The sequence below is a fragment of the Poecilia reticulata genome, chromosome 21, assembly GCF_904066995.2.
Source record: "Poecilia reticulata chromosome 21, P_reticulata-male-v2, whole genome shotgun sequence".
Classification (NCBI taxonomy): Eukaryota; Metazoa; Chordata; class Actinopteri; order Cyprinodontiformes; family Poeciliidae; genus Poecilia; species Poecilia reticulata.
Window position 1 is genome coordinate 7,935,979 of NC_088850.1, and position 22,966 is coordinate 7,958,944.

Here is a 22,966-nt window from a genome sequence, read left to right on the forward strand (position 1 = left end):
GGAAGAGGCTGTTACAGAAAACGTACGCAGAGGTTGTGCAGTTAAGACATACTTGAGAGAGGCTTTGTTGTTCTAATTAAGCAGCAGTGAGAAGCAGACATACTCCATATCTCTACATCGGTGCCAAGAAAAGCAGGCTTCAAAATATGCCCGTTCCCCCTTCTATGAATCATGCCAATGTTGTTATATAAGCAAAGACGAGCCTGGGAATATTTTTTCTGTTCAATATTTAATGCTTGTTCTAATTTGTATTCAGTTCATACCCCGGTGCGCACGCGCGCGCACACACAAATCCGAGCCTTTTTTCCTCTAGTTGTTTTTAGCATATTTTTTTAGCTACTCTGTTTCTGTGAAAGGCTGTTTTTAACGAGTCATTATGCCATTTATTTGGAAGCGTCTTATGGAGGCTGTGTTTGCAGCTGTGTATACGGCAGTGACGGAAGTCACTTTAGTCTGACAGAGCGCAGGCCTCAAAACTTGTCTTTTTACATAATTCAAGGGTTTTATACACATACACACACACACACACACACACACACACACTCACACTAGCAAACCTAGCTTGGGGTTTAAGACTGAAATGGAGTGAGGGTTGTGTCTGCCAGGCACATCCCTTCTGGCGAGATGTGATTAGCTGGAGCTCTTTGTGTGAGTTTGAGAGTGTGACCGCAGTTTCTGTTTGTTGCCGTTTTTATTTGGACCGACGTAACTTATCACTGTCTGACCACTTTCATTGTAGTTCACAGGATTTTTCTTTTCTTTTTTTTTCCACACGTGCACATTTTTATAAATTAGTGTGTGTAGATACATGCAGTTTTTAGGCTTGTACATGCTTGTAACCTTTGTTCTGACACGTAGGTGCACAGCTTCTGCATTTATATATTTGGGTGCACAGTTGGCCTTGATGGTCAGGGAGGTCTGGCAGTTCAGGCAGTTGTGCAGTCCAGAGGACTGACCTTCATAATCAGCTCTGGTCAACCCTTCTTCTTGGGGCTGCTTCCAAGCAGGACTCGACCCTTGGATCGCCCAATTTTGGTCCACAAACCATCACTTCCTTTTCCTATTTAAGCCAACTGAAAGTTAATTGTAGCCTTTGATGAAGGGCAGGTGAAAGTCACGAAGTCTGATTATGGCTATATTAATTATTTTTTACCATTCCTGCTAATTATGACAAATTAAAAACAAGTATAACCGTAAAACCTCATGACAGCTACTTAAAAGATTACCAAAGATTTCGATGTTTTAAACTTAAAAGATATTTTTCTGTCCATGACACCAATTAGTTCTCCAAAATTAGACATTTGCGGCCACCAAGTCCCCGTCCATTTCTTAAAGGTAATAAAATTGATGAATTTGTGGCTTTAAAGTGGAGTAAGATAATTCACCACTACGTTCCATAGTATTCTGTGGAGTCACCAATGCGACTCCATAAGTCTGCTTGTAATGTAACTCAGTGTTGTTCTAGTTAACCGTTTGCAGACAAAGTTAGGATCAAATGTTGCTGTGAAACATTATGAAATGTGATAACCAGTGTTTCAGCTGCTTTTTGGGTAACGTTTTTTTTTTTTTTTCTTTTCTTCTCTGGAGTTTCCCCCAACGGGAAACTTGCTCGTCTCTTTAAATGTGACGACAGCTGCCTGTTTAATCGCAAACATAAAATTTCATACCCAAATCATCTGAAAACGCAACTTTTATGTACATTACCCAAAAATCCAGAGTTCTTTTTCAAGTTCACAGACCATCGTATAACTTTTGACTTATGATAAAATGATAAGTCCAGCGGCGTTATAAGGTTTCAAAGACCTGATGATGAGCCTCTTCTTTGATCAGCAGTTCAATGGGATCTTTAAAAAGTGTGACTGGACAATGGCTGATTGGTGGATACGATTGGTTAACGTTGGCATTGCTAACATCTTAGTGTCAGATGTCATAGGTCACCTTTATGGGTCCGAAAAGAAGAGATTTTTTTTTTTATCCTCATCAACTATTTTGTATGTTTTCCAATCTAGGGGAGGCTCATGATAAGGATGTTCAAGTTGTGGAGTTGCCCATTGTGGACAGTCTACACCCTCGGCCCCCCTACTTACCTCTGGCAATCCCGGAGGACCTGGCCCCGCGTCTGCATCGTCTGCATGGCGACCCGTCTGTCTGGTGGGTGTCGCAGTTTGTCAAGTATCTTGTTCGCCCTCAGGCGTGGCTGGAAAAGGAGATCCAGCAGACCACCGCCAAGCTGGGCTTCAAACATCCCATCATCGGGTGAGGACACTTGGCTCTCTCTCTTTTTTTTTTTTTTTATGTTTGCGACCTTGCTTTAATTCAGTGCTTACAGAAGAGTCAGTTACTATGGTATTCTTCTACAGTAGAATTCCTTTACTATTAGAGAAAAGAAACTGAAATGTTACTCATTATAGGGTTTTGCTTTGTATTGCTGCACTGCCGGCAAATACTCGGCTTGTGCTCATGCAAATCAACCAGTTTAAAGAAATTTCATCATTCTGTACTCATCACTCAGAGGTTTTTATTTATTTATCTTTTAAAAGCAGTGTGTTTGATCATTTCTTGTTTTTTGCCGTCGCCCTCGGTGACCTCACATCAAATCAGCTCCTTCAGTTTAGCTAAGGACTTGCAGAATTAAATGCTCGGGGCTGTTTCAAATTAAATGAAATTGGACGAGACAAGGAAACTACACTTTTTATTAGATGCAATGGCCTGGCATCTGTTCTTTTATCTTCGATGGCCGCTGTTAATTAAGGCGAACTGTTCGCTTCATTTCCTTCGCCGTCAACCAATGTTTCAAAAAGCCAGAGGATCACAGTGAATTTATCAATTTGTGCTATTATTGAGCATTATTCATCTAATCAAAGTTGTCTCGCTTTGTTTCAATGACCTCTATAATCCAGAAAATATGAAACGCAAAAAGATCTATATCTGTGTGTTTGTTGTTTATTTTGAAATGATCCCACACACGCAATTATGTTTTATCAAATACTTTTTCTTCGTTGCTAAATATAGTTTCAAATACATGCAGTATGTGCTCATTTGTACTAAATTCAGCCCACAGATAAGTCTGTTTATAGCACGGCACAGCAAAAGAGTGGTATTCTTTCCTAAAGTGTGCTGTATATAGAATAAGGCTTTTTTTGTTTTTTTGTTAAAATTAATACCGAGTTTAAAACGCTGGGCATTAGTTTGAAAGATCGTCATTTCTTAATGAAAGCATAAAACACAAAAATAGTCCACAAATATCAGACTCTGTGAAGATATCTATTTTATTTTAGTGCATTTTCAAATTAGGTTAAAAGATTATTTTTTCATTCCTAATCTACATGTTATATTTTCATTTTAATTTAATCTTCTTTATTTTAAATCAAAAGGTTAGTAAAATCTGTGGAACGATAAACTATCAAATATGTTTGGTTCATAGTGGTATTATAATGTATAATATATAATAATCAAATTTTAAAAAAAAGTCTCCTACCTATAAATTGGATTTGCACAGTTTTCATGCATTTCCATATTGCAAATTGTGTTAACTAATTATCTGTCACCCATCTAAGTCTGTACATCACTGACTGGGTTTATCTGCAGGAGTCCACTGCTGTTGCTCACTTGCTATTCACAGTCCATCAAAAGTCATATGATGGACCGTGAACCCTATCAAAATACAGCAGACCAATTCTCTTAAACAGAATTGGTCTCTCTTAAACAGCTTGTACATTTTTTAGCTGTTTACTTGTTTACGTCTCAGCAAATCCCCATCAGGCGCCGCGGCAACCGACTCTCATGTTCTGTCGGCGAGCGTTTTCTTCCAGTCGTGATATTCTTCTTTAGCACGCATTTTAAATGTGAAATCAAAAAGACTTTGCAAATAATTCTTGGCAGTTTCTCTAGCCCACATTGAAGCGTGTTGCAGATGGTACGGGGGTTTACCTTAAGAAGGCAATAAGCACGATGGCTGGTTAACTGTCAGACGCTGGGAAGTCTTTGAAATGACTTTCAGGTCCTTTCAGGTGGTTTTAAGTTTCTGCAGAATCCCACAAGAGTAACTCTGTCTGTTTGTTTGAGGAAGGTGTTTAAAACAAATGCTTAGTCTTAGTGTAGAATGTGTTTTTAAAGGTTTACCTGTGTCTTATCTTAACTGTCTTGTTTTACTTTCATGTTGCTGCTTTCTGTCTTCATCTGTGCCCTCAGATGAAGACATAAAGGGGGTTTGGTCTCCCATCCTCTCCGACCAAACCCCGGCCCTCAGATCTCCTCATTTGTGATCGTTCCTCTGTCTTCAGTTGTTCACTCCGCTTCAGGGTTGTTCAAATATTTCCCACAGTCTCTCTTATGTTCCCCAGGCATCCAGCTGAACCTATATTCCTCCAACTCTCGCGGTTTTCCACATGTTTCTATCACCGCTCTTTGTGCTTTCCTTTGTACAACTCCCAAAACACGACACATAGCCCTCCCTTTTTTCAGTCCATGTCACCCGGAGAGGGGTTATTAAAATGAGTCATTTGGGTGTAGAATAAAGCTTTTATCTCTCGTTATTTGGCTTTCAGTAGTGCCACTTCGCACTGAAGTCACGCCGCAAGAAAAAGGCTGTGTGCGTCTAAAAACAATGTGGAGGAGGTAAAGGTTGAGCTGAAAGTGAACCACAGAAGTAGTGCGAAGATCAGGCAACAGGAGGATGGGCTTGGGTTTATGGAGAGGGTGTCGAGAGACGTAGGACGAAGTCTCTCTGCCGACTCACACGAGTCCCAAACATCGCCATCACTCTCTCCGGGCCGCTCCCTTTAGACCCGAGCTGCAGCCATAAACCAGGAGCAGCCGTCGGCACAGATCCAACTCGCAACAATTTAGTGCAGTGTAATGTTAGCCAGAGTACCCAGAGAGAAAGTGCTGTTTCAGTCAAAAACACGCCTGCATCCTCCTCGTGCCCAGTGTGGTTACCAGCAGGTCAGATTTCTCTGTGTGCTCATCAGTTTGGTGCGTTCAGTGTGATCGGAGCTGCGAATTTCAATAAAAATAACTCGCCTTCAGAGTTTTCTTGTTGGAATCCATTATTTAGATTCTGATTTTGCATGCCGGTGTAAAAAGAGAGCAAAAAGAAGCTTCTATGTCTGAATATTTAACTCGCATAAAACATCATGTTGTCTGCCTCTAGACAGGAACACAGGCAGTCGGAAATAATACGGCCCCTATATTTGTTTGAGGTTCTGGTTCCAGTTAGTAATTGCTTCAATCTTGTTTGTTTTTTTTTGAAGCCATGCGTAATCCTCCACTTATGTCCACCTAACTGTCTAATCATGATGTACTCAGTTTTCTTTTCATTCATTAATCTATACACAAACCTTTTTCAAAAAAACTTAATCATTTAAATTACTTTCTGTTTTAATAAAGTGGAGCCTCGGCATTCAATTCATTTAAATACCATCATCTGCGCAATTAAATCTGATTAAAACAGGATGAACTAAGATTTATTTGGTCAGCTGTACAGAACTTGTACTTTAGCTTGCAGGTTTCCTTGAGAGTTTCCATGTCCAGTGTATTTGTTTTAGAGAACATGTGAGACAAACATTTCTTACTTCATTAGTTTGTTCCTAAACTGAAGCTCATACAGAACCAGCCAATGGGCTGGAAGCAATTCTCCTTAATGAACAAATTACTTATTAAGTGCCAACATGACTGCAGCTCTGTCCTCGTGTACATCGGTAGAACAACTGTAACTTGTTAAAGAAATTCTTAAGCAATTTAAAGAAATTCTTAAGCAATACACACGAAATATGTTGACTCATAATTTAGATTTTAATAGATGATGAGGGCAGACGTCATAGATTATGCGGTTAGCTGATGCTAGCTGGCTGCTACGGCTCATAAAAGGTTCTTGACTTGTTCTGCCAACAGCTAAATGCAGCAGAAGCTGATAATAAAATACTCTCTGCATGACAGCCATATTAAATATAAACTTAAGGTTGGTAAGATACCTCCGACTTCCCAACTCAGAATTCAGTGTTGTGATGCCAACCTGTTTGTAAAAACAAGAAGAGCAAAGTCAGCATTTCCCGTCTCCACAAAACTGTTGATATTTTGACTTTGATGACGAAACAGAATTGTGATTTTTTATTTATTTATTTTTTCTGAACATCTTGACTTTATTCTTGAAATAAACACACACACAAATAACAACAATTTTGCAACAAAAAAAAAAAACTGTGAGCTCAACTTCCCTGGGGGGGAAACAGATTAAATAAAGATATCAAACACATGAGTGGAACAAACATGACAAAATCAGGTGCATCTCTGCAGGCTTGACGGCTCCCGGCGCCGGCATATTCTGAGTCATGTTTTCACTCCGTTCAAGTCGCCATATGCCAGTTCAATTGAAAGCAGTGGGGGGTTTGAATTGACACAAGGCGTCTCAAACTGAGAGTATGCGTTGGGAGGGCTGCGATTGCGCAATCGTTGCCGCTCATCTTTTCGACTCCTTGCAACCTTGACAGCTTATTAAAACACTTTACTTTGGCTGCTCTTTTAATTCCTCATTATCTGTAATTTTACGCAACGAGGAAGCGTCTTAATAACAGCTCTGGCATGTTTTGATGTCAAAGCACATGTTGCATAAGCAATGAGTTTGTGGCTGGTGTGTATGTAATTATGAGCTGCTTTTTTTCTAAAGACGGGAACTCTTAATGGAGGCTGCGGTTCGGAAAGCCAAGTTTCCCCGAGTTTCCGTTGTCCCCTCGGCTGGCTTCTGATCGACAGCCAGAGCCCCGAGGTCAGTCTCCAACAAATAATTTATTCAGTCTATGTGCTATTGTCACAGTCTGCCAGAATCAGCACTTGCTGTGCCTTGTGTGGGCGTGTTTGATGCCATTAATGTATGCTTTTACGCCCACCACGAGCGTCGCCCTGCCTTGCCAATACTGTATGAATAGATGGGAATGAATTGAATCACTGTAGTGGCGGAATGGGAGAGCGCCGTGAGGTTTGAAAAGAGAAAACCGGTGGTGGGGGGGGAGAGTGGAGGAGCCGAAAGCCGCGCGGTGCGTCACTAAGGCCTCTGTTGCTCTGACAGACGGAGAACAGGGCTGTAAAAAAAAAAAGAAAAAAAGAGGTTTCACAGGAACAAAGAAATGCAGACATGAAAGAAGGAGGTGAGCAGGAGGGAGGGCTCCTCACAAAGCCTGATGTCAGGACCTCTGTCCGATCACAGACGGAGAGACCAAATGAAACGCTCCAACATCCGTGTTACTCACTCAACCTTCTGTCCTCACCTCCATTCTCTGGCTTGTGTTTGCCACGTAAATAAATCAGAGCATCCTTGAACAGGCACTGATTGATCTCCTGCCAGAAGCAGAAATTAGGAACAGCTTGTTTATTCTTTTTCTTTGAACCTTGGAGGCACTTTTTTTGTACTTTTGCCTAAGTTTTTTTGCGTGTGTTTTTTTAAGATGCAACACGGCGGTTAAAAGAAGTCGCTGCGATCCGTAAATTGGTTGAAAGATGCTGAACAGATAAAAGACAACAATTCTTTGCCTCTCTGAGGATTTCCTCACCCAAGATGTTCCAGTGGATCCTTGACCCAGTGGATGGGTTTTGCAGTTCCCAGAGGGGAAATGTGCAAGTGTTTGCTTGCCGGAAATCTATTGAACATCGCTGTATTTTGTCTACAGTTAAGGATTTTTCACTTTGCCATAGGCCAAGAGGCTTCTGGCCAAAAATGTAGACCATGCTTTAAAGAGAACTCAACAAAACTTTGCAGCTGGTTGCATGTGAAAGGTGACTGGCTTCTGGAGAAACTGTTTTCAGCTAGGGAAGACAAAGATTGAACTATTTGTGCCCCAATGACAAGAAAGTTTCTTGTGTCAAGACGGAGATTCCAGACTTTCTTCCACCCCAGGCTTGATAACTCCTGAAAATCACATTTACTCTATTGTAATACCATCGTTTTTCGTATACTTTCTACAACACAACTGTAGTTTAATATTTCATCCATCACTGTTTTGTGTCTTGAGTTACTGACTGGAAACCCAAAGCTAAAAGCACACTGAGGAATCAAGTAGGGGCCGTTTTAGTGCTTTTTATTTATTCAGCTGCATCTTTCATTTTAAAACTAGGTCTGGCTTAGATGCCAGCAAACAAAACATTAAGACTCCACTTTTTTTTTTTCAGAAATCATCACAAACTGTACAATAAACACTATTCAATACTACTCCTACTACTACTTTAAACTACTAAACTTTAAGCAATGTCAAGGTAAATCTAAATCGGTCTTAAATGTCCAAAACATTTGAAAATCTCCCAGCAAAATCTGGTCCGGAAAAGTTAAAAAAATAAAAAATAAAAAAATGTTGAAATGGAAAATGTGTCAGAACCCTAAGATACGAGGAGCCTTTCAAACCGAAGAGCCAGCTGTTAAAGGTGGCTGTTACTGTTTCCATGCTGAATTTCACAAAGTGGTTTTTAATTAGGAAGGACAACTACCTCCAAATCTCCATCTCCACTTTCAAATAATCTTCTAGCCAGACTAATCCAGGACAGTGTTGGGTGGTCAAACGGGAAAACGATGCCAAGAAAATCACAACTTATTTCAAAATTAAGAGAACGGGCCCCAATTAGCACCATTAGCTACTAGAATGTCTTTCACGTTCACTCTGCTGGCTGGTAAAAAAAAATGTTGTGTTTTTTTTTGTGTGACGCTGCTCTGAGAGTTGCCTAACTCTGGATGTCCATACAAATACTTGGTTCGTGGAAAGGTTGGACAGCTCGTATGGGGGGAAAATGTGAACAAGCTCCCTCAGTTTTCCGACTCAAATGGGAGATCTCTCAGATTTGGAAGTTTCATTTGCTCCCCGAAACTAAATGTCACAATGTAGATTTAGTGGCGGCTGGTTTCGTCATTGAATAATTCAGGATAGAAAGAAATTTAAGTTTCATCCTCCATCAGTTTGAGGGATGTTTCTGTGCCAGAGAGGGAGTTCTCGTCGTCTTATGTTTTCAAGCTGCGCTCTTATCCTCGCATGTAAATCTGTGACCACGGTTTCTCCGTTTCTCTCCTTCTTCCCTGGAAGCGATGAGCAGGATGCTAAAGAGAACGACAACTGGGCTCATTATTTCTTTTCTTTCCTTTGTCTTTGAATCTCCCTATGATTTCTACTATAATTCCCTGCTTTGCCACAGTTTCCTCATAGCTTTGTTTTTCTCCTATAGCTCTCCGGCTGCAGCAATAAAATCATTTATAAAGTGGGTAATTTAAGTAGGTTTTTATTTTATTAAAACAGCTGGAGAATTAAAAAAAACAAAAAAATTCCAGGAAAGGAAGCTTAAAGCATTAATGTTGTGGTGTCTTAGTCCTTTGTTTGTATTTGTTTATTTTAGTTGTTAATAAAATCATTAATTATTTTTTCCATTCAACAAATAATGTGACTGCCGTCACACATAGCTTCCATCACCTTGACTATTATTTTCTTATAAATGTTCTTACAAGCAAAATCTCCTTTACCTTGTCTCACATTTTGTATTAAAAATTAAAATAGATTTATGCCTAAAAATAATTGCACCAAAACATTACTCGTTATAGCGCGAGAACGTCATTGTATTGTGCCACAATAAATATTTGTGTGGAAAAGCTTAACTGTAATTATCACAATGGATTAGGACAAAAGAAACAATACGGTTTTTTTGTAGACAGGCAGCATAAAACAAAATTTTTCAAAAGTTTTAATTGTAATCAGCACATTATATTAAATCAAAAGGAGAAATCGATGATGAAAATGAATTATTTGATTGTATTTTGGCATGAAAGACCAGACGCATTACGCAACAAACAACTTTATTCAACTTACTAAATTTAAAATATTAGTTCACGTGTTTGACTTTTTGTTTTCCTTTTGGGGAAAAAACATCGGCCGCCTATCAAAGTAAAAATGACATCATCGAAATTGTCTGTGACCTGCGGCGCTCGTCTATACAGTCATGTGCGCTTTTGATTTTGCAGGGTCCATGTCAGGAGGACGGATAAGGTGGGCACGGAGGCAGCCTTCCATCCAATAGAGGAGTACATGAAACACGTGGAGGAACAATTCCAGCTTCTAGCCAGACGCGCCAATCTTGACAAGAAGCGGGTTTATTTGGCCACAGACGATCCCTCCCTGCTGCAGGAAGCTAAGACAAAGTGAGTGTTTGTGTTGCATGGAATCACAGCTAAAGTGCAGTGAAAAAGTATTCTCCCTTACATATTTGTGTTTATTTTTCTGCTTCTTTTTTTTTTATCTCTGAATGGTGATCTCTTTTTATTAAAGGAAAAAAAAAAAAAAAAACCCAAATCACTGTGTGAAAATATGATCGCCCCACTTGTTTAACTATGGGTGGCTTAAGTGACTAAGTTTGAAATGTTTTCAATTAAATAGCAACACCCATTCCTGTTGAAATCAAGAAATCACTTAAATACAACCTGTCTGACGACATGAAGTAGGCTAAACCACCTTAAATAGCACCGTCACCTTCATTTGTTTGTTTCTTTGCTCAGGTATCCAGACTATGAGTTCATCAGCGACAACTCCATCTCGTGGTCAGCGGGCCTTCACAACCGTTACACCGAGAACTCGCTGAGAGGCGTCATTCTGGACATCCACTTCCTGTCTCAGACGGACTTCCTGGTCTGCACGTTCTCCTCGCAGGTTTGCTCGCAGCAGTCGACTCTTGGCATTTCTTAATGGAGTTTGTTAAAAATCGAACTGAAAGTTGTGTAATATGGAAAACAATACATTTTGGTTGATGGGTGGTGATTTCTTTGCAACTTTAGACAACAAATTGCCCCAGAACTGTATGATTTTGAAAATCACATACATTAATTCTTGCACACACAAAAAAAAAATCTGATGTGCATTTCGTTTTCTGATAACTTCTGCTGACAGAAAACATTTTACAGCTGCATAAAAAAATGGGAAAAAAAATAGCAACAGTTGATGTTTTCTGCTTTGTCACGAGCCAAACTGGAAAATGACTTCATTACAGACATTGTCAACAACCCCATTGTCCTATTTCCCCTCACATGTTTCAAAGCGCAGAAACAATTAACCCATTTACTACAGCTTTGATGTCGCATCACCCCTTTGATTGTGTTGGCTTCCTAAGTCGTGTTTATTGCAAATTTTAATGTGGAGTGCAAAGGCCTTATTCCAGTCCTAAAAATAAAGTGAGAGCTCCTCGATGCCGGCGTATAATCCCTGTTTATAAACCTATATCAAAGATCTCACAGAGTAGAGTAAGGTGCTTAGCTCATTTTATGTTATCCCTCTATTCTATAAAAAGAAATGGAGGCTCCACGTCGCCATGACTGCACTATACTGTGCTTTGCTAAAGTATTCACACCACTTGACCTCTTTCACCTTTAGTTATGTTACAACCACAACAGCAGTTCACAGAAATTATTGAGATTAACTCAAATTTAGAAGTCACATGTGGGGTTCAGTCCTGGGGGCATTTCTATTTAATATTTACATGCTCCATTATGACGGATCAGAGTTGCCATAACTACGCAGATGATACACAGCTCTACATTACGATGTCACCAGATGACTATGAACCCATCTAAGGCGTGCAGCAAATCAATGTATGGATGTGCCATAACATTTTTCGTCAGCTGAAAAGAAACAAAACTGAAGTTATTCTCTAGAGTTGGCACACATCTCCAGTTACTACAGCTGGAAACTGCTGATTAGGCCCAAAGTCTGGGTGTAGTGATGGACTCATCTGAACCTTCAGAAACATATAAACTCAATTACAAAATCGGCCTTTTATCACCTGAAGAACATTTCTGGAACACTTCCTCCATGCGTTTATCTTCAGTCGAAATGATTAGGACAACCGTGTCTTCACATGTTGTTTTCATAATTTATTATTGCGTTATGTTTGATTGAGCTGCCTTGTTGCTGAAATGTGCTATTCAAACAAACTTGACTCAATTTACTCTTGGTTATATCTAAGGATAACAGAGTAAAGGGGGTTGAATAAAAACCCATTAGGCACTTTCAAACTCTCGGGGTCATTTTCCATCTTGTTAAAAAAAATGTAAGTATTTTTGTCAATCCCACACAATCTCAATAAAACTTATTAAAGCATTTTGTTGTATGTGGAAAAGTTTAAAACATATGAACAATTTTGCAGGGCATTTAAATCACCTTTTTAGACTGTAAAAACAATCCTTGCTTATGTTTTTTTTTTTGTTTTTGTTTTTTTCCTGTTTTTTTTGTCAGGTTTGCCGTGTAGCCTATGAGATCATGCAGACACTCCACCCGGACGCCTCTTCGTATTTCTACTCCCTAGATGACATTTATTATTTCGGAGGTCAGAACGCCCACAATCAGATCGCCATCTACCCGCACCAGCCACGCAACAGCGAGGACATTCCCCTGGAGCCCGGCGACGTGATCGGCGTGGCCGGCAACCACTGGGACGGATACTCCAAAGGCATCAACCGCAAGCTGGGACGCACAGGCCTCTACCCCTCCTACAAGGTCAAGGAGAAAATTGAGACGGTGAAGTACCCACTGTACCCCGAGGCAGACAAACTGCTCAACTCTCAAAACAAGTAAAAAGAAAAAGAAGATGGTAGGAAAAAAAAATAAAAAGACTATGGAGAAACATGTAGTCTCCGGTTCCAGGGAAGGAGGCTGCCTTTTTTTGTACAGAAGAAAGAGGCGTACACGCTGCGCTAAGCTGAGAAGAAAAGAAAGAGCCTGCACCCAGGGGTGATGGGAACAAAATGCACTCTGTGTGTGTGCGTGCGTGCGTGCGTGTGTGTGCGCGCTCGAGTGAGTGTGTCTGCGAATGCGTGTGCGTGCACTTTTGTAAATGCCTGTGCATACGCCAGGTCACGGAAGACTTGCGCCCTACCACTGCTCCCCCTCCCAGTGACCCCCCCCCCCACCTGACGCGTCGACGATTTTTAAAACAAATCGAGAGAAAAACAAAAAAAAACAATTAAGATCTCCACGCAAGCGGGCCGAGCTGTCCGTCCTGAAACGACACTGGGACTACTGTTAGCCTGGCACGCCCCGGTACGAGCTTCGAATCAATGACTGAATAAACATACAAAAAAAAAAAATCAAATTATGTGTTTTGATTTTTATTTAATTCTTTCCAGTGGTTTTGATTCTAACCTTGCCTTGTTTTTTTTTTCCTCATGTATTTTTCTTTGTCTTTTGTTTACTGAATGTACTGTATCCACTTCTTGCCATGCTTGTCGTCATCTCACCGTGCTTCCTCCATTTCATGTCATCACGTGCAATTAATTTTACTGAAACCATGTTGTGCTTTTATCGAGTGTTTATAACGGTCTTAATTTTGTGCGTCTGGGGCTTGTGCATTGTATACTGTACAGTGTGTGTGCGTGCGTGTGTGTGTGAGAGAGAGAGAGAGAGAGAGAGAGAGAGTGAGAGAAAAGCAGAGAAGGATGCGTGTGATCATGTGTGCCTGTGTGTGAGGTTTAAGTCTAAAGGGGCCATGTCATGACCATGTGCCTGGTTATTGGTTTTCGTATATCTGGGTGAACAGTGTTCGGGCGGCGGCAGTGGGGACTCCGATCGGCCCTTAGCACTTAGATCAAACCACGAACACCTGTCACTCCACTGCTTACGATGACAAACAATGCTTAGGTTGTATGAAGAGTGATAAACTCATGGTGCACAGATACACGAGCCGTCCCGAGGCTCACCAAAAAGAAGCACTCCAATGACAATTATGTCCTTTTTAGGCATTTTTTCTGCCTCCACCATTGTCGTTTGTTTTCCTGTTTTTTTTTTTTTTACTTTGCTGTTTTAAGATTTAAAATAAATATATGTTTGTTTGTTTTTAAGTGCTATGTCATATCAAACCTCCCCACCATGAAGGCTTTTTTCATAACTTATGTTCTTGGGCATTGTCTTTGATAACCACAAATAAAAATAAACTTGAGAAACAAACACATTTTTCCCGCTGGTCTGATGTGTTTTTCCCTATGCAGTCCATCTTGCCCAGTGATGGACTGGTGACGTGTCCAGGGTTTATAGCCCATCCTGTTCCTCTTGACTACTGAAAAGACTAAGCAGGTGCAGAAATAGATTGATGGATTGGATAGAACTATACATTTATCAATTCTTTCCCATTTGTATATAAATAACTTCCAGCATGACTCGTTGTTCTATAGACATTCCATTCATCTAAATTGGTGGGTAAATAGGAAGGATCTTGTCTCCTCCTCATAGCTCTGAAGGGTGAAGACTAAAAATTTAAAATGACACTTCGATCTGATTGGCACCTGGTGCAGCATCTTTAAAATAGAAGCTATATGAGTTCATCTTTTTGAGTGAGCCGGTATCCTTGCAGCAGAGTTTTTGACAACCTGAAGACAAGCAAGGCCCTTCTTGTAGGAAGAAGTAAACATATCATTCAAGTTCACTTGTTGACACTCTTGATAGAAGTTTTGAGATGTTCTCACAATGTATTTTAAATTACGCTCTAGAGAAAAAGCTTAATCAAAAATACCTTTTCATTTACATTTTTGAGGTTATGTTTCAGCAATAGCTCTGAGTCACTCAGTGTATTGTCAAACATGCCATTGTCTGGTGTCCAAATCTGGCTTTATCTATAAGTAGATTATTCAACTGCTACTTAATGTTTGTTAAGCGGCTCAGTTATATGGCCTAAAGGAATTATACATGCTAAGAACGACATAGGCCCCAGCATGGAGCCTGGAAGAACTCCACATAGCTCCAAAGACTCGGTCAAACCTCTGGTTTGTCTTAATTTGAATCTGATACGTTCTACATCAGCTTCTACTTGAAATGCAAAATGAAAACCCCTTTAGAACAGAACCAGACATCTCAATCGGTCTCTATAAGATTATGACTAGCTGTTTAAAAGTGATGAAATGAAAGATCTAAAAAACCCAGGACTCTGTCGTCTCCACAATCTACCGATATATCAGTGGTAACTGCTGCTTCAATGATGCAGGTAAGAACCCTGGACTGGATTGGAAACCTGATGAACATTGTTTTTTTGTTTGTTTGTTTTTTGCAGTTAAATTGTAAGATTAGTAGCTCATGCCTTCTTAAGAAGCTTTCACATAAAACAAAGTTTGTAAATTGGCCTGTTTTTTAGATGTAATGTTGGATCCATGGTGGGGTGTTTTTTTTTTCCAATCGTTCCAAAAAACTTTTGTTTTAAAAATCAATAGGGTCAAAGACTGTGACAAACTTTTGGTTTAGTGGAGCAAGCGGCAAGAGCAGAACAGTCTGGCCGTAATCAACAGAATCCTCAACCCTGAAGAGCAACCTGTGGCAAAAACGAGGGACAGCCCCAGTCCAATCAGGGAATCTGCAAGCTGGAGGCTCGTCTCAGCTTATTCTGATACCTGCCTCTTTTCCTCTACTTCTTAGGATTACCTCAGGCATGCAAGTGAGTAATAAGTACTTAAGTGGTGGAAAAGTTTTCCTATAACTGCCCTAAATTATAACTCTTTCAATAGCAGACAGGCATTGGTCAAGCCAAGCAGAGCTGCCAGAGTGAGTGAGTGAGTGAAGCAAATTAAGAGCTGCACCTTTTTGGCAGAGCTCATATTCCACTACAACAGAAGAGAGAAGCATTACTGCAAATAGGGCTCCACTCTAACAGTCCATCTGATTCTCAGTCCTAATAACGCTCATGGTGGTACTTGAGCTCTTTTGCTTGAGGCAGAGCAATCCAGTTGTAAACCATGACAAAGGACTTGGAGGAACTGACTCACATCCTCGCCACTTCACACTTCCCTACAAATTGGCCTAGTGTGCTCTGAAAGGCATGACTTGAATAGGCGAGAGGAAGTCCAGGTGGTGATCTCCTCGATTAGACATTCAGCAATCTGTTGGAGTCTCTTCTTCATCACCCCAGAATAAACGTTCACAGTGAAGAATGGTGTGATCAACCAATTATTGGAACACATTCTTCCTTTGTTAAATACTAGGACCACAATCCCCAGTCTGCAACTCCACAGATGTCATTTGAGCTCTCCTTACAACACAGAAAAGTCATGTCAGCCACAGTCCAACAACGTCCAGACCGTTCAGCGTCTCTGGGTCAGTTTCATACACAGGAGGAGCAAGAAATTGTGGCTCTTTTAAGCTACGTGAGTGACCTTGGCCATTGCCATCTACTCGCCTTTCTCCATCCTCAGTCTGTTCCTCAGAGGTCACTTTTACTAGACTGAGGAATAACTGGTTTCTACCCATTTGCAGAATCAGCTGTTTATATTTGGAGACTCCCTCAAAGGTGTCCATCAATTTTTGAAGAGCAAAAAGGTAATCGTTTGATATTTTCATCCAAAAAAAAAAAAAAAAAAGAGGACACTGGCATTGAAAACATCTGCCATTTAAGCATCAAAGAATTAGTTTTTGAAGTTAGCAGGTAAAGCCTATCACTAGTTTGTCTTATAAATCATGCAGTTAAGAAAGTGAACTCAGTCTTCCATCATCGCAAAGCCAGGACTCTTAAAGATGTCATTGATTTGCATTTCAAACCGAGTGCCTTTAATAGAGACATTCCATTCCTTAATTTAAATATGGCATGTGACAGCTACATGACATTTCTGCGTTACACTCTGAAACGTTTCTCTCCATGGAGACTCACCGTAGGCCCATCAATAAAGTACCAGGAAGACTTCTTGCTCTCGTTTATTACCCCATTTCCTACTTCCTGCACGTCTCGATCGTTTGTGATCTTGTTCAGTGCGTCTTATTTATGGGCTGTCTTGTTATTTTGTTACTCTTGAGGGCTTTGTGGGGAGTTTCATTACAGATCCCTCTTTAATTTCAACTGATCTGCATGCTTCATTGGATGCCCATAAGGAAAGTCACAGAGCTGGCAGTGAAGATTAGCTTTTTGGTGTAAGCAAGGAAGAATAATAGTTGGGGTTTTTTCATGTTTTTTGTTCCCACTTAGCTTTGACGAACAATATGCGACCAATATAGCCCACGTTGACAAAGCGTTCACAATGCACATGCTGCAACGAACATATCTTTTCACTGGAAAAGCATCCCTTGCGGGCTTTATAAATGCACCCAGTCACTGGAGGGCACTTTAATTAAAATACACTCGTCGCTGTCACAGCGGCCTGTTACAGTCATTTAAGAGAGACGTTAGTTCAGTTAATTATTCTGTTAATTGGCCAGTGCTTCTGATAGAGAACACTCAGGTTTTCAACAGGCAGATTTCTTTCTTTGTGTTTCTGGTCTAATTAAAGTGTTGCTTATTAAGAGCACAGAGGCTATTGGTGAGCCTCCCACGCCGAGTCGTGGCCTAAAAGGGGAACCTTTCCTTACATACACGTGTCATAATGTTCAACTTTTCCAACTGTTTTTCAACTGTTTGTCTTAAACCAATAATTGTCACAGATGCCCAGAAATGACAACTGACTATGTTTTAGACTTTGCTCATCATGAAGCAATAATGGTGATTTAAATATAGTTTATTTCCTCTAAGGTATTTTTATTTTTTATTTTTTTTACCAATTTCTAATACATTCTATACAACAGCTGCAGAGAATACACTTTAGTGGCAAGATTTCAGTATGTGGCATTAAAAGTTGTAATGTCATGTTTGAAGTCAATGCAACTTATACTGTAGTTCCTCTTCAAAAGTCACTTGTTACAATAAAAAATAATTCTACCGCTTACAGTTAAGTTAAAGAGTTGAGAACATTTTAGAGCAAAAGTTGTAAAGTTATGTTTAGCTGCCTAGCTTAAGGTTTTCTTCAGTTTTCTTGTAATTATTTTACAGTATGCAGTAGTGTAGAGAAAGTTACCCTTTAAGCATTTGTCTGAACTTAAATACATTAACTTAACCAATTAATCACAGATGAGTTCAGTTTTATGATTCGTCATTCCTGTCGAATGAAGAATTCCTCAAACAGAAAAGCCCAAAGTAGGTTAAATGACCTCAGAAAGCATTACCTCATGCCCCAATAAGGAAATGCAAAAACAGAGGGGGAAACAAAATCTATTACGTCTATCAGTCTTGAAAGCCTTTGGGAACTCCAGCATATCACATTAAGAGTCATTATCCACAAATCGGGGAAACATGGAACAGTGGTGAACTTTCACAGCAGGGGACGGCCTACCATAATCATCCCAAGCCAAGAGTGTGGCAATGACTCATCCTGGAGGTCATAGGATCACAGCCCTCACTTCCATCAGTTAAGGTCAGTGTTATCAATTCAATAATAAGAATCTGGGGGGGAATGTCATCCAACACAACAAAAGATTTTTCTCACATTTTAAACCTTTTTGGAGGGAGTGTTTCCACTTATATTAGGCCATCAGTATGTGATCTTAAGCTCAAACGCGCTTAGGTTACACCACAAGTTTACTTCCAATAGTTCAAAACATTTTAGATGCTTTGGCATGGCTAGTGTATTTCAGATTGACTCATAGCGTTTTTGTCAATTTAATTTTATGCCCTTTTACTCTAATTTGAAATGTGCACAAGTGACACTTATATGCCAAATGTTGCCATTCAGTACTATAAGTGCCTTTAAAACAAGTCAGTTGGAGTCTTTAAGTTTCATTTCTTATTCAAACGGCTTCCTCAGTTCTAATGATGGTTTTCCAGGTTTTTTAAATCCTTCTAGTAATCAACACACGCTTTGCTTTTGACACAAGTCACCAATCCTGTGAAACGTTTGGGTTGTTGTCACTCACAAGATGCTTCCTAACGAGCTCATGAAGTGTCTTAGTCACATGTTTCAAGGTGCAAATGATTTTGAAACCACCTGGGCATAAGAGTTAAAGCTGCACTGTCTGTGTTTGGCAGGTGAAACTTCAAGATGTCTTCTCCCTCAAACTAATATTTCTTGATTTGAGCTCTGGCTTACACATGAGCATAGTTGTACAAATTCTTTAAATTACTGGTTTTGATTTAATCCCTACTTTTATTCCCTGGCTGTAAACAAACTGCTGTGTAGCCATTCCTAAACCAGAATTAAAGGTCCACTAATATGCAAAATTTCCCTTTTTGCATGTCTCCTGCTTCCAGTCCAAGGGCAAAAAGGAAGAAAGACACCCAGTTAATTGTTGGGAACAAGTAGATGTTCTGCTGGTGTCAGAAAAACATCCATCCATTTTCTTACACCCTTGTCCCTCAATGGGGTCGGGAGGGGTGTTTGAAAAACAGCTTGTTTAAAAATCGGTAAATTGTTGGCGTCACAATTTGTTACCTAGCAACCTCAAACCAAGCCCAGCACCTCACCTGGCAACCCAAGAGGAGCTCCACCCACTTCATTCAAAATGTTAAGCTACCGCTGCAATGGCTGTTTGAGAAGGAAAATATTTTGTTATGGGTTGTAATGCATAACATGTGCCATGTATTTTCTCCGAAGTCACAAAGAACAGAGTTGCGCGGCTTAATTTTGGTTTTGCTTGCTATGTCCCTGCGATGTTGCCAAAGACGTTTGCGCTAATCCGTTCTGATAACTACCAACTGAACACGGCAGGATTTACCAAAAATACTTGGGCCGAAGGAAGGTTCTGTTCCTACTATTCATCACAAATCAGCAGATGACAGCGATGTAAGTAGACTACATAATAGCGTTATGTGTTTTACGTTGTTGTTTGGCAGTTTGCTTATGACAGTTAGCATATGTTAACGCGGTGCTAAATGAGGCCTCCGATGGCACACTCACCGTAAATTACCCGTTCACTGTCGGAATTGTAGTAAATCGTCTACAGTGAGAAGCTAAGGGTGCTCATGAACACATGTCAGACACCTGGACATTAGAAAGGTTTTTTTTTTTTTGTTTATCCCATGTTGAGAGAAGTGCTTCTTTTTTTTAGCCTCACAAATATATAATTGAAAATTGCTTTTAAAAAATGGTGGCGCTGGTGTGGGTCTGTGTTTAGGTGGTTAGGCTAACCCTAACCCTAGGGTCGCTTCTCGGAGTGCTGAGAAGCGACCCTCTCTCAGGACAGAGAGAGGCCTGTCCTGAACGCAGCGTCCCTAGCTTCCAGCAGAGCTCTCACCTCGGCATTCAGCCAGGGTTTCTGGTTCGGGTAGCAGGTTTCTGTCTTGGTGGTGGTGACATCATCAGCACAATTGGAGATGAGGCCAAGAACAGAGGAGGTGTATTCCTCCAGGTCCACCTCTCCCTCATAAGTAGCTGCCTCTCAGAAGATCTGATAAATCTGTGGTCTGAAAACAGTCCTGGAGCACAAAGGCTGCATCTCTGGGCCACACAGAGACTGTCTTCTTCGTTGGTCTAATCCGTCTCATCAGCGAATGATATGCTGGCACCAGCAGGATGGAGATGTGGTCAGAGAGGCCAAGATGAGGGTGAGGAAGAGCTCTGTACGCACCGTGAATGTTGGTGTGTACACACAGTCCAGAGTGTAAGATGGATGACATGCCGGTAAAAACTGGGCAGAGTATCCGTCAGTTTCACGTGGTTAAAGCCCCCCAGCTCATGTAAAACGCGTCTGGGTGCTTCATCTGCATTGAGCTAACGGTGTCATACAGCTTCTTTGATGCACCCGGTGGAATGTAAACAATGGTGACGAACACCGCAGTAAACTCCTGAGGCAGATAGGATGGCTGACAATTGTTAACCAGTTCACAGTTCGTACACCAATCTGCATTCACTTACATACATTGTCCTGCTCCTTCTGACATACATTGCTTTTTCTGAGTGTTGGTCACGGTCCGTTTGGAATAACGGAATACTGTTGATCTGGAAGGCTCAATGGCATGTTGCTGTTAAGCCAGGTTTACGTTAGGCAAAGAATGGCACAGAAATTATCAACGATGAGTAAGAGCAGTAAGACTTCGTCTTCTGATTCCGTGGAAGAAGGAGCATGACAGATCTTAGCAAGAGAGAGACAGAAGCTCCGTGACATCTTGGAAGAAGTCGGCAGGATATCCTTTGAGACTAATTCACTAATTAAAGCAAATGAGGAGTTAAAAATTGAAGTTATAAACCTAGAACAAGCAGCATTTGAAAAAGACAAGCTTGTTCGTGAGAAAGATGAAGAATTTAAAAATCTGGTTGACATAAACATAACTTTAGAAGAGAATAACGCCACACTAGAGTAGATAAACACTGCCATGGAGAAGAAAAACGTTGACAATGACACGGAAATCGCCGCCCTGAAGCAGGAAATCAGGGCTCTGGAGTAGCAGAACATCAACCTGAATTTGAAAACCAACACTCTGGAGGAGAAAAACACCGCCCTGGAGGAGGAAAACTCTGTTTTCGAGCAGGTAAGCTACCTCTTGGAGAGTGAAAACACAGTAAACGTCAAGGAAAACTCCGACCTGAGGCAGGAAAGAAAGGCTCTGGAAACGAAAAACACCGCCCTGCAGCAGGAAAACTTCATCTTGGAGGGGGAAAACAAAGTTTATGCTGAGAAAGTCTCCAACCTGAGGCAGGAAAGGAAGGTTCTGTATAAGAAAACCACCGTCTTAGAGAAAGAAAACACCACGGTGAAGGAGGAAAACACCGCCCTGCAGCAGGAAAACTCCATCTTCGAGCAGGTAAATTACCTTTTGGAGGAGGAAAACACTAACTTGGAGCTTGACGTGGGACAGGGGTTCATAGCGAGTCCTTTCCAATCTCCGTGGCTTTGTAGCGAGTCCTGTTGGTCTAAGGGCTGACCTCTAGGGCTTCATATGGATTTCTGTTTGTCTACTGTCCTACCTCCAGGGTTGATAGCGAGTCCTGTTGGTCTCCTGGCCTGCTTCCGTGGCTTGGTAGCGAGTCCTGTTGGTCTCTGGGCTGACCTCTAGCGTTCATTGTGAGACATTGGTCTCCGGGCTGACCTCTAGGGCTTCATTGCGAGTCCTGTTGGTCTCCGGGTTGACCTCTAGGGCTTCATCCTGAGTCCTGTTGGTCTCCCGGCCTGCTTCCATGGCTTGGTAGCGAGTCCTGTTGGTCTCCGGGTTTACATCTAGGGCTTCATCTGGAGTCCTGTTGGACTCCCGGCCTGCTTCTGCGGCTTGGTAGCGAGTCCTGTTGTCTTCGGGCTGACCTCTAGGGTTCATAGCAAGTCCTGTTGGTCTCCGGGCTGACCTCTAGGGTTCATAGCGAGTCCTGTTGGTCTCCGGGCTGACCTCTAGGGTTTATGGCAAGTCCTGTTGGTCTCCGGGCTGACCTCTAGGGTTCTTGGCAAGTCCTGTTGGTCTCCGGGCTGACCTCTAGGGTTCTTGGCAAGTCCTGTTGGTCTCCGTGCTGACCTCTAGGGCTTTATCTGGAGTCCTGTTGGTCTCCCGGCCTGCTTCCGTGGCTTGGTAGCGAGTCCTGTTGGTCTCCGGGTTTACATCTAGTGTTCATAGCAAGTCCTGTTGGTCTCCGGGCTGACCTCTAGGGTTCTTGGCAAGTCCTGTTGGTCTCCGGGCTGACCTCTAGGGTTCTTGGCAAGTCCTGTTGGTCTCCGGGTTTACATCTAGGGCTTCATCTGGAGTCCTGTTGGTCTCCCGGCCTGCTTCTGTGGCGTGGTAGCGAGTCCTGTTGTCTTCTGGCTGACCGCTAGGGTTCATAGCGAGTCCTGGTCTCCGGGCTGACCTCTAGGGTTCTTGGCAAGTCCTGTTGGTCTCCGGGCTGACCTCTAGGGTTCTTGGCAAGTCCTGTTGGTCTCCGGGTTTACATCTAGGGCTTCATCTGGAGTCCTGTTGGATTCCCGGCCTGCTTCTGTGGCGTGGTAGCGAGTCCTGTTGTCTTCGGGCTGACCGCTAGGGTTCATAGCGAGTCCTGTTGGTCTCCGGGCTGACTTCTAGGGTTCATAGCGAGTCCTGTTGGTCTCCGGGCTGACCTCTAGCGTTCTTGGCGAGTCCTGTTGGTTTCTGGGCTGACCTCTAGGGTTCATAGCATGAACACCGTAAGAGCTACAAACATACAAATAAAATACCATTAGTAACTCAATGTTGTTCTAACCTTTCACCTTAACCTATGAATTATTTACGTTACGTGCTATAATTA

General features: G+C 41.5%; 1 protein-coding gene across 1 annotated transcript in view; it reads left to right on the forward strand.

The window, feature by feature from the left end:
• Positions 1-13,956, forward strand: part of fut8b (fucosyltransferase 8b (alpha (1,6) fucosyltransferase)) — a 107,849-nt gene extending 93,893 nt beyond the window's left edge. The window contains exons 7-10 of the mRNA XM_008397469.3: positions 2,010-2,256; positions 9,986-10,162; positions 10,517-10,667; positions 12,246-13,956. Of these exons, the coding sequence (XP_008395691.1) occupies positions 2,010-2,256; positions 9,986-10,162; positions 10,517-10,667; positions 12,246-12,584 (914 nt within the window). The 3' untranslated portion in view covers positions 12,585-13,956. The remainder of the gene's footprint in view (positions 1-2,009; positions 2,257-9,985; positions 10,163-10,516; positions 10,668-12,245) is intronic.
• Positions 13,957-22,966: the final 9,010 nt, after the last annotated feature.